The sequence below is a fragment of the Anabrus simplex genome, chromosome 14 (genome assembly GCF_040414725.1).
Source record: "Anabrus simplex isolate iqAnaSimp1 chromosome 14, ASM4041472v1, whole genome shotgun sequence".
Classification (NCBI taxonomy): domain Eukaryota; kingdom Metazoa; phylum Arthropoda; class Insecta; order Orthoptera; family Tettigoniidae; genus Anabrus; species Anabrus simplex.
The window spans coordinates 14,577,945-14,590,644 of record NC_090278.1 but is presented as its reverse complement, the minus strand read 5'-3'; the positions used below and the strand labels follow the sequence as shown (position 1 = coordinate 14,590,644).

At 36.5% G+C, this 12,700-nt stretch overlaps 1 protein-coding gene across 1 annotated transcript in view; it reads right to left on the bottom strand.

Moving 5' to 3' along the window:
• The window catches only part of LOC137502973 (uncharacterized), a 74,378-nt gene extending 63,700 nt beyond the window's left edge, over positions 1–10,678 (bottom strand). The window contains exons 1-2 of the mRNA XM_068230254.1: positions 10,481–10,678; positions 8,518–8,620 (exon numbers count right to left, since the gene is read on the bottom strand). Coding sequence (XP_068086355.1) covers positions 8,518–8,580 — 63 coding nt within the window. The 5' untranslated portion in view covers positions 8,581–8,620; positions 10,481–10,678. The remainder of the gene's footprint in view (positions 1–8,517; positions 8,621–10,480) is intronic.
• Positions 10,679–12,700: the final 2,022 nt, after the last annotated feature.

The window sequence follows — 12,700 nt, the reverse complement described above, 5'->3', positions numbered from 1 at the left end:
TAAAAAGGAAATAGTGAAATAAGTATGAATTATTGAGAACGATACGCGGTACTATAGAAAAGAATTGAAGATATGAAACTCACCTCAGGTTGAATGTAACAGCGTGCAGAGAGAGTGAGGAACAACTGCTGAATGTCTAACGCCAACCAGCCGGCTCAGCTGTAAGGCGGGGCGTATTATGTAGGGGAAGGGGACGCAGGAGAGGTTGCGTTCGCGTGTGCCTGTGTGTCAGGGGGGCGTGGACTTTGCCGGGGATAGTAGGCTAGCGCGTTACATAATATTTTATATACGGATTGATTTTTAGGAATTTTTAAACTGTTAATTAATGAAATAAGCATATCAAATAAAATTGTAGGTTTTTCCGAAATATCATTTAGATTGTAATTGGGATTATAATATTGATCTAAAGTAATGTAACATTGCTCTGTTAGGTCTAGGAGTGGGCCTTTATTTATTGTTTCGATGATGTCCAAGTCCTTGTTGATACCGTAAAAATTGTGTTTGTATTCCTGTATGTGCTGACCTATTGCCGAAAATTTTCTATATTTTATGGCATTGACATGTTCATTGTATCTGATATTAAATGATCTCCCAGTCTGTCCAAGGTAAACACTGGTACAGTCGTTGCAATGAAACCTATATACACCTGATCTATCGAATGGGTTTTGTATATTAACCGATTTTGAGTTGTAAAAAATATCTAAATTTCTATTATTGGTTTTGAAGGCAATATTGACATTTCTTTTTTTTTTTTTAAATATTGGTTAAACGGAAAATGTCAGAGTTAAAAGTAAAAGTAGCATATGTTTTTGTTTTGGGTGTTTCTTTTTGTAATTTAGTATTGGGTTGATGTTTAAATTTATTTATTATGCGTTCTATAAAACATTTGTTGAAGCCATTATAAGATGCGATTTTGCGTATAGTGTTGAGTTCTTTTTTACGTTCTATATTGGACATGGGTACATTAAATGCTCTCTGTATTAAATTATTGTATGTAGCTCTTTTATGACTAGGAGGATGTTCAGAATCGTGTTTGATGGTCGTGGCTGTATGTGTCGGTTTTCTGTATATTTTGTATTCAAAAGAGGATGGGCGCCTGGTAATAGTTAGATCTAAAAAATTTAGGGTTTTATTGCTCTCAGATTCTATTGTGAATTGTATATCATTATCAATGTTGTTGAGATGTATTAAGGTGGAAGGGGCGTCGGTAGTGCGTTGATCCATTATTATAAATGTATCATCTATAAATCTGGCCCAGAAGGCTATATTATTGAATGTCTTATTATTTATGATTTTAGTGTGTTCCAGAAAATCTATATAAATGTTAGCTAAGATACCTGATGCCGGCGAACCCATTGCTAGTCCGTCCTGTTTATAAATTACTTTGTTGAAAATGAAATAATTATTATTAGTTAGGAACATTCAAAACGAAGTCAGGTATGAAGCTAAAAAACAAATTAAAAACATCTTTAGCACACCAGCTAAAGATTTTAACACAACCCAGCTTGAAAATAGAAAAAAGATCTGTCAACTTAAAAACAAAATAAAAAATTCAAATGTTGTCATCACAAAAGCAGATAAAGGTAACGCCACTGTTGTTTTAGACCAAACAGATTACATTACAAAAACACAGAATTTCTTTACAGACAAAACCTTCACAATCATAGATAAAGATCCAACGCAATCTATTCAAAGACAACTTAAACAAATTCTTAAAAATACAACATGCCTCTTTACTGACAGCGAAAAGAACAAATTAATTAATATGAACCCCAGTCTACCAACAGTAAAAGCACAACCTAAAATACACAAAAATGGTGTTCCTATACGCCCCATAATAAACTTCAGACCTAGCCCTCTGTACAAAACAGCTCAGTTTATACAACAATTTTTAAGCAAGCATTATACATTTCAAGCTAAGAAATCAATAAGAAATACTTCAGAACTAATTAAGCAACTAGAAATTTTCAAATTACAGGCACATCATACCATGCATTCATTCGATATAACCAATATGTACGCCAACATCAAACCTGAAAAAGTTATACCAATCGTTCTAAAAAATTTGCGCACTCACAGCAAACTTAGTCAACTTGAAATAGATGATTTCATACTAATCTTGAAGTTCCTAACTAATAATAATTATTTCATTTTCAACAAAGTAATTTATAAACAGGACGGACTAGCAATGGGTTCGCCGGCATCAGGTATCTTAGCTAACATTTATATAGATTTTCTGGAACACACTAAAATCATAAATAATAAGACATTCAATAATATAGCCTTCTGGGCCAGATTTATAGATGATACATTTATAATAATGGATCAACGCACTACCGATGCCCCTTCCACCTTAATACATCTCAACAACATTGATAATGATATACAATTCACAATAGAATCTGAGAGCAATAAAACCCTAAATTTTTTAGATCTAACTATTACCAGGCGCCCATCCTCTTTTGAATACAAAATATACAGAAAACCGACACATACAGCCACGACCATCAAACACGATTCTGAACATCCTCCTAGTCATAAAAGAGCTACATACAATAATTTAATACAGAGAGCATTTAATGTACCCATGTCCAATATAGAACGTAAAAAAGAACTCAACACTATACGCAAAATCGCATCTTATAATGGCTTCAACAAATGTTTTATAGAACGCATAATAAATAAATTTAAACATCAACCCAATACTAAATTACAAAAAGAAACACCCAAAACAAAAACATATGCTACTTTTACTTTTAACTCTGACATTTTCCGTTTAACCAATATTTAAAAAAAAAAAAAGAAATGTCAATATTGCCTTCAAAACCAATAATAGAAATTTAGATATTTTTTACAACTCAAAATCGGTTAATATACAAAACCCATTCGATAGATCAGGTGTATATAGGTTCCATTGCAACGACTGTACCAGTGTTTACCTTGGACAGACTGGGAGATCATTTAATATCAGATACAATGAACATGTCAATGCCATAAAATATAGAAAATTTTCGGCAATAGGTCAGCACATACAGGAATACAAACACAATTTTTACGGTATCAACAAGGACTTGGACATCATCGAAACAATAAATAAAGGCCCACTCCTAGACCTAACAGAGCAATGTTACATTACTTTAGATCAATATTATAATCCCAATTACAATCTAAATGATATTTCGGAAAAACCTACAATTTTATTTGATATGCTTATTTCATTAATTAACAGTTTAAAAATTCCTAAAAATCAATCCGTATATAAAATATTACGTAACGCGCTAGCCTACTATCCCCGGCAAAGTCCACGCCCCCCTGACACACAGGCACACGCGAACGCAACCTCTCCTGCGTCCCCTTCCCCTTCAGCAGTTGTTCCTCACTCTCTCTGCACGCTGTTACATTCAACCTGAGGTGAGTTTCATATCTTCAATTCTTTTCTATAGTACCGCGTATCGTTCTCAATAATTCATACTTATTTCACTATTTCCTTTTTAGGTCCGTACTGGTTTGAGATTAACACTATTTACGGCCCATTTCCATCTGGCACATAAAATAATATTCAAGATCTTAACCATAGTTTCGGCCTCAGCCACACAGTTATTTACATTGGAAAATACTAGAAGCAATACTCAAACAAGAAAAAACACATCAGGACTTACATAGTCAAACAGACTGTTGTTTCAATAAGTTTTAAGGAAGAAGAACCTGTATTTATGATCTAAAACAGTATAAGTCGCATATTATGAGGAACTAAGAAACTGTGTTAAAAATGACAGAGGTTTTTATAGAAACATCAAATTTCCTGTGTATCAACTATATCAAACCATAGTCTTTTTAAGCACCTAAAAAACAATTCTAGACGCACAAAAATATACTTTATTTTTTAACAAAACATGTTACTTGTATAACATAAAAAAAGGGTTAATACTAACTAGCCAAGTTTTAATATTTTCCATGTAAAATAGGACTTGTTGTTTTAAAAACTGGTTAAATGGCAAAAAAGTAGATTCTTTTATCAATTTTACATGATTCTATTGTACATAAGGTATACCAAATCATAGACTTTGCTAATTATATATAAAATAATTTTAGATGCACTACATAATATTGTATTTTTCAAAAAAGACATGTTAATTTGTATAGTACAATGGGCCTATGCTATTTAGCTATATTTTTAATGTTTTTCATGTAAGAATAGGACTTGCTATTGCATATTTTTAAATTTTTGAATGTTCCTTGCTATAAAAAACTCAATGGCTGATGATGGCATAGTGGATTGCCGAAACCGGTACCAAAGATGTATTTTATGATAAGTTAAATAAATATGTGATGTTCTAAATAGACCATTACGATAACGTATTGAATAGGTGGAACCTTTAGCTTTACTAAGCATTGTAAAAAGTTTTTCCCTTTCACCAAGTTCTCGCACACTTCCGGAACAAGAGATAAGAGAATCTTTTTTCACATAATTTCGCTCATGTCAGTTGCCATCATGGTGTCAAGCAGATATGCTGGTGTTGATGAAGAAGGAATACGAAAGCTAATAGATAGTGTTTTAGAGAGTGATATTGAAGGCAGTGATGTTTGTGATGACGAAATAGACCCTGAAGTCCTTAGTTCGAGTACTAGCGATGCGTATAATAGTTCTGATGACACGGAAAGTGAAGCAAATAACGACGGTGTGCCGAGTCTTTCAAAACGAGCTCGTACCTCAGCACAGACTAACTTGCCTGACTGAAAATGGACAAAAAGTGACAATAAACCTGTTGTACATAAGTTTAGTGAATATAGTGGGGTTAGTGAAAATTTATCGAAAAAGTTTGATATGCAGCCACTATCTGAACTCTCAGTTTTTTGTGAATACATGAACCCTTTGTTTGACAATATATCTGTCGAGACAAATTCATATGCAGCAAAACAGTTGAGCATTCCTGACAGAAAAAAGTTGAAAGACGATGACAAATGGTTTGAGACTACACCCGACGAAATTAGGGCATATTTTGCGTTAGTTATACTAATGTCACAAGTGCGAAAGTCAAGAATACAATTATACTGGAGAAAAAACAGGTGTATAAACACTCCTATTTTTCGTGAAACCATGAGCAGGGGAAGATTTATTATAATTTCAAGATTTTTACATTTTGTTGACGATGAACAAGTCGATAGTAGTGACAAACTAAGAAAGATTAGGCCTATAATACAACATTTCTGCTCCAAATTTTCAGAATTATATTTACCTTCACAAGACATTGCTCTAGATGAAAGTCTAATGAAATTCAGAGGCCGCCTTTCATATGTCCAGTGTAATGGGTCTAAACATTCTAGGTTTGGAATAAAAATTTACAAAATTTTGAATCAAGTTCTGGCTACTGTCTGTCTTTCAAAATTTATGTAGGTGATGATGTAACGGATCCAAGTCTGCCAGCGAGTACAAACGTCTTGCTCAACATGTGTGAACCCTTGTTAGGCCGAGGACATACATTGTTTTTAGATAACTGGTATTCTTCCCCAGATTTATTCACAAGGCTACACGACAAGCAGATAAATGTAATTGGAACTGTTAGACAGAACCGAAAAGACATGCCTCGCGATATTAGTAAGAAGAAACTAAAACGTGGAGAGTATGAGACGTGGGCTGCCAACAGTATGTTGTGTGTGAAGTGGAAAGATAACAAGGATGTTTGCTTTCTCACCACTAAACACAAATCAGCTGACATGAGAGGGACAGGCAAACTCAGGCGAAAGAGAGGACAAACTCCGAGGGAAGAAGTGATAAAGCCCAAGTGTGGCCTTGAATACCAGAAGGGGATGGGTGGCGTTGACCTTCAGGATCAGGTTACAGCTCTGTTCCCCGTCATGCGACGCACACTGAAAGGATACAGGAAAATATTATTTTATCTCCTAGATATGTGTATTTTCAATTCCTTCACTGTGTATCACAAGATCGCTGCTAACATAAAGACGAGCTACACGGACTTCCGAACTAGCATTGCGCAGCAGCTACTAGAGACTGTTCAGTTGCAGGAGTACTCGGTTCGAGTTCGACCTTCAGCGAGCACCACCCCAACCAGATTACAAGCTAAATCATGGGCCCACTTTCCCATGCGTATTCCCCCTACAGAGAAGAAATCAAAAGTCACAAGAAGGTGTGTTGTGTGCTACAGCCGGGGTAAAAGAAGCGAAAGTTGCTGGCAGTGCAAAAAGTGTGGTGTAGCTCTTCACTTAGAAGAATGTTTTGAGGTGTACCACACCCAGCAGACGTACTAAAATAGCGGCATTGGTAAGTTTATTACTTCTTTATCATGCATGCAAATTTTCAGAAAGGAATATTTACTGGTTGGTTTTGTATGATTTTCTAAATAGTAGTGTGATGACGACGGCCGCAGAGCGGTATTTAAATGTGATTTCTTAGTGAACTCCTACGGTATTTAAATGTGAGGCGAATGGGTTAAGACATATTGTGTATTGATTAAGGTGGAAATTTTAGTTCTATATTTTCTTATACCATACGGTCAATCCAGAACAACATACACATGAGAATCTTAGGCTCCAATGATAGTGAAATGGTGGACGTGACCAGTGTGTTTCATGACTGTCATCATGCCGATCGCTTGAAGTGAATAGGAACTAACCAATCAGTATCGGCAAATATGAAGAACAATAGCCTAAGTATGAATGTCAATAATTTTGATTAAATCCAGGAAAACAAACTCAATGGCACCAGAGCCCTCAACGATCTTTGACCTTTGACCAACAAGCAACAACTGCTGAACTCGATGGCCTCCAGATTATGAGCTGTTACATGGTCACTTAGATAAAAACTCTTGACCGTTATTCTTTGGTTTCTATATCCGGGCCATTATTTGAAGACAATCTGCAGTATCACATATAGTAATCTTCGTCCACTCTGTACTTCGATCAATATGTAAATGTTGCACTTCTAGCCATGAAACACCATCAGCTAATAGAGCACTGGGCGAAGAATAGAACAGAGAGTGCAAGGGAAAGTGGCGTAATGTCAATGTTCCGATAACAACTACTCACCATTACCCCAACAATTAATGACTTATAAGAAGTCATCTAATGGCCATCGAAAACATAACACTGCAACATGTATGAGCCTACAAGTATGTGGTATGATGATAGGTGAACACAACTATAGTACCTTTGATCACATTTCACGCATTTTCCCCATGAAAAACTCTGTTAAAATTATAAGTGTGAAATTCCTTGAATTATTTAGAATACCAAGCTGGATTTGGAAAAGGAAGGTCGTGTGCTGAGCAAATTTTTAATTTAAAGAATACAATAACATACTTCCATACCACAGCAAACAAGAACAATGTGTTCTCATTCGTTGATTTCAAAAATAGCATGTGAGTAGAGATCGAGATTCACTACTTAATGTTTTAATAGAATTTAGACTATATCAAATAACAAGATATATTATCAAGGAAATGCTTACCTAAACTATAGCTAAGGTAAAGTACATGGGTGAATATAGTCCAGAATATCAAATAAATACAGGAGTCTACAAGGAGATGCGGTACCTTTTCAATTGTGTTCTTGAGAAGGTGGTCAGAGAATGGAGGAAAGCCTCCATTTAGGACCTAAGAATAATGATATGGCACTTATAGCCAAAAACATACCAGATGCACGAAAGAAACTTGATATTCTACAATAACAAGCAGCAAAACTCTGACCTCAAGCATATAACGAAAAACCTAAACATATGACTGACAAAAAATTCACCACAAGAAATTATCATTGGCACTAACAAAATCTCAAGGATGAATGTATTCAAATACCTTGATGAATGGATTATAGAAAACTGTAATGAAAGGAAGTCCATAACTTCAAGAATTCAAAAGATGGAAACTGCTTTCCAACTAACAAGAACTGATTACAATAAACAATGTCTTTCATGGAACAATAAGATAAGACGTTACAATACAGTAGTTAACCAGAAGCACTCTATGCTGCAGAAACTCTCAACCTACAACAAAAGGGATTAAAGGAACAATTATAAATTAAAGAACAAAAAATCATGCATAAAATCTTAGGACCAAGAATCATAAATGGAACTCATTACCTAAACCTAAAAGTGAAATAAACAAGCACATTTCCAAAATTAGAGATGCAACTGAAATGCCACAAATCCAATTTGCATGACATTTTTAACAAATGAACCCTAAGAGACTTCACATGAAATTTACAAATTTCTACAAAACAAGGCCACTAGACCAAAGTGGTACAAATTATTAGAGAAATACCTCACTGAGTTAAGATTGTCAAATCTACAAGATAAAAAGGAAATGCAAAGGGGTGATCATTCAAACAAAGGGATTTGAGGAACAAGAAAGGAAAACCACAAGATCGACATATTCAGAGGACTGGAGATGTGTACAATCCTGCTGGGCAAAAAAGAAGGCCAAAAATTGTTGATTCCTACTGGTGCTGAGTGACCATAATTACCATAAAGTTTTACGATATGATATTTACAAACGATATACTTACTGTTCCTTCAAGCCAGACTGGTTCCCCTTTGATATGTCCTTCCAGGTCCATTTTATATGGCATATAATATATTTAAACTGTGTTGCAGTTACAATACTTTGCACTGAAACATAAAACACAACAGTATACTATTATTGTTAGGTCATTAGTTTAGAGAAGAACCTATCAAAGCCAGATCCAACACCTCAACCATGATACAACTCCTATTACACTAGCTGGTCTATTTAAATTATTTCATTTTATTGTAACCCTTTCTTTGCAATGCTTCTACAGTTTAATGCTAGTTGCACAAGAGTACCTCATCTCATCACTGCTCCTTATTCTCGCACGTTTAACTGTAACTCTTCCAAACAAACTCTGTAACTTATACGTACCACCGAATTTCAACTGAAGGCCATTTGAAGGTAGATCCTTATTACGTACCCATCTAACAAACCCCTCCATAATCCACAGTTATCCTCCAGTCAATCTCCCTTAACCTCCTCCTCTTCTCATACACCCCAAATTAGACTAGTACCTGTTCCTGCTTGCCTTGTGTTCTTGGTACCAATGTGAAAAATCACCACCTTCTCCTTAGCCTCCTCTTTCCTTTCTACTTTCTTCATCTGCCTTAATTAAATCATGGGTAATACTCCATCATGGTTCCCTTTCCTCACACACTTTCCCCACATGAATATCAATTGAGTTGGACATAACCAGAGCCTCAAATTCACCTTCCTCGCGTGATCTCCCTCATTCCTCCTCCCTTCTCTGCCTCTCCTTCCCCAGCGCCACCTCTCTCTTCCTGTCTCTATGCTACATTTCTTAGCTTTCCCTGTCAACTTGCCTTGTCTCTCCACTGTAGCACTTCCATATTTCTAATCTTCTGTCCACTCTTCTACCTGCATTGACTCATACCTCTTTTGAACTTCCTTTTAGAACATGAGCCCTCCTCTCTTCCACTACTTGTCATCTGACTATCTATATTAAACTCTCTATCTCTTCCCGCATGTTTCTTAGCTCCCACTCACAGCCACGTTCCCTAAACTTCCCTCCCTCAGGCATTTCTTCATCTTCTTCAAAGGAATATGAAGTAATATGGAAATATCGCCAGAAATGAAACAATGTTCTATGAGTAAAATATGTATGTCAGACCTCGGTTTATTGAACCACATTTTATTATATACGTTATAGACTTAGGGGTGATTCTAACGTACCTTGCAACACGACAATTACTGACACTGTAAATAATATGTGCTTTCAACGTTACTGTTCTCCATTATTTCGTGAAAGGAAGTTATTGCGTGCAAATGACTTACCGGTATGCTGAATGTATGACTGCGTGCTTATTTAGAATGGCAGCAACTTTTCGATATTCCGTAAATGGCATTTATGAATGGTCCATCGCTGATTTTCAGTACACTAATATGTTCAGATAACGTACAATATAAACGTCGTCGTTGAGATCAAACAGACCGACAACACCAACCGAAAAAAAAACGAACCTAGAAGTTTCGGCCAACTGTTAAAATGAAATACAAAATTATTCCTTAATGAAGTATATCATACGGAAGTAACACAATTAACGGAATACAACTGTATTATTAAACAGTGCCCTTGTAGTAACGGTATACAGCAGCCAGGATATTTTACCTGAGAGGTAAAACAACACCAATGGCGAATTAACATATCTACCAGTTCGACAACGAACCAGACTATGTTTGTTGGTTATCTGTAACCATTACGGTATATTCATCACACTCGTGTAATTCACTGAACTCCATCTAACTTGCATACCGAAGTCGTCTGGGAACTAACTTCCCTACTGAAGTTGAAAGAAGTACCTTGCATTCTTCAGTTAAAAGTAAGTCGTCTGAGACACATACGGGCAACAAGGAAAACAAGATTCCAAACTAATTATCGGACACATATTTCACTCGCGAAATTCTATCATATTTGGTATCTCATAATTCCAGTTACTTACCAGAGACAAGAAGTGTAGGCTATTTGATAAGCAGCCATTTGTAGCATTGGTATACAGCAGCCCATCACCGAAGGTAGGCCTATTGGCCAAGAAAAGAAACCCAGGAATATGCATAAGTAGATATGAAAACAGTAATTAGAAAGCGGAATTAAATCGCAGAAATAGGCAGCGTAAAATTGCACATCGTGTGCTACATCATCATTATTAGTCTAGGACAGTATTCAAGAGTGAACCAAACGCTTCAATTCCTAATAAAGACACAATGACACGGGCTTGGGCACATTCTAGACTGTTACGCAAGACTGAGAGAAGCAATTCCAGGATAACACTGGTATTTACAACTAGCGAATGACCCGTGCTTCGGTACGGTATTCTACATTGTATACCGATATCGAAATAAATGACTGTACATGCAGTGAATAAGTTTTTTAAATGTATTCTCTGAGCGTTATCCGAGAAACAGCATGGAGAGGTTCCCATGTGTTTTTTCAATGTGAAGTGTGAGTTGCGGGGTTGTGATGATAACGGTAGGCTAACTTGCCTACCGCCATTCACAATCGAGTTTGGGAAGTTTTCATTATAATGGAAGAGCCCCGTTGCCTACTTCCAGACAGATTACAGTTGAGGAGGTTTTATTATACTGGCAGGCACATTTCCTTCTTTCTTTCTTTCTTGATATTTGGTTGGGCTCTGTATAGGCACATTTCCTACTGGCAGCGAAGTCGGTGTGGGGAGTGCTGATTACAATAGCAGACACACCCTTTCTCGATCGATACAAATCGACATCAATGAATATACATAGATCGACATACGAAAGTAAATGCATGTTTACAATATTGCAGACCTTCATTTACTGATTAACTGCTGCTAAACGGTAGGTACGTCATATCGACGAAGGATTGTAACATAAGACGCAGTATTTAGCGGCCTATGATATTTTCTCGCATCTCATCTATCCATGGGTCAGATTGTGTTAGAAACGTTGAATAGGGTGAAATTTGTTTAAGATTATCTTACATTGCATTACTTTTCGGATAATTATGTGACAAAGCATTTGGCTGACATATGGGTACTGCGTGGGCCAATGTTCGTGAAGAGTTTGATGACTCTATCTTTCTTATAAGTGATTCAAAGTAACAATTATGCATGTAAAAAGTGTAAAATTTAGTTACAATCGAAAAATAGAGACAAACCTAACGTATAAAGGATTGAGATACGACAAAAATTCATAGGGCCAAAGTTGTAGATCTGGCGAAATTGAACGCAGATTGTACCATCCGTTTTGTGATAGGATTTACCGTTTAGCCACGAAACACCTTCAAACGGAGGTCTTCACCGTCATTAAAACTGCCGTCATATTTCGATATCCATCGGGGATAAAAAAAGAAACACAATAAGTAATAATAAAGAATTTATTGCGACCGAATGGCCATATGATATGAGGTCTTTTTAGAATTTGACCTACATCATAATACAGCATATTTCCTAGATCTGGGCAGTCACGTCACTCCTTGCTATATTCCACGATTGACCTGGTTCGATTTGGGCACGTGATTATGTGGTAAGTTCCGCATGTATTGGCACATAGTTCACACACGCAATTTTCATCTACATCATGAAACACTATTCGGGAGCAAATCTTGTGTGGGTAACAATGAACTGCAAGCCTGGTCACGACTTGCCTCATGTCACACAGAGGTTGCGTCCATCTTCTGCATTTGTTGTGTAGAATTCCATCGGTATATCCCGCTTTTTTATTCTGTAGAATTTGGAGCAGCTTGTTGTAACTTTCCGTAGTCGGTAGTAGTAGAGTTATCCGTAGATCCTCTATTAGGAACGTTTCTCTTGCAAGCTCGTACACCAGTCTGGATCTAGTTGTCTTTGATACACCAAGGGCTCTTTTGAGAAATCTGGATTTTGTCGTTTCTATCTCTTACAATTGCCTGTAGTAAAGGAATTCCCATATTAGCTCGAGTCCATATGTCAGAACGGGCAGCACCTTCGTTTGAAAAAGTGCCATTGCTGTTTCCAGTGAAATTAGATTTAGATGTCCAATGTCGCTTGTAGCTTTTATTGCGGTGGCTGTTTTGATCATATGTGTAGCCTAAAGCTTCTTCCTGTAACCTGTAGGGTAATGCCTAGGTTGTTGAAACTGTTGACTATTTTCAGTTCCTTGATGTTGCAAGTCACTTGGTCGGAAAACGCTGGCCTTCCACCGTT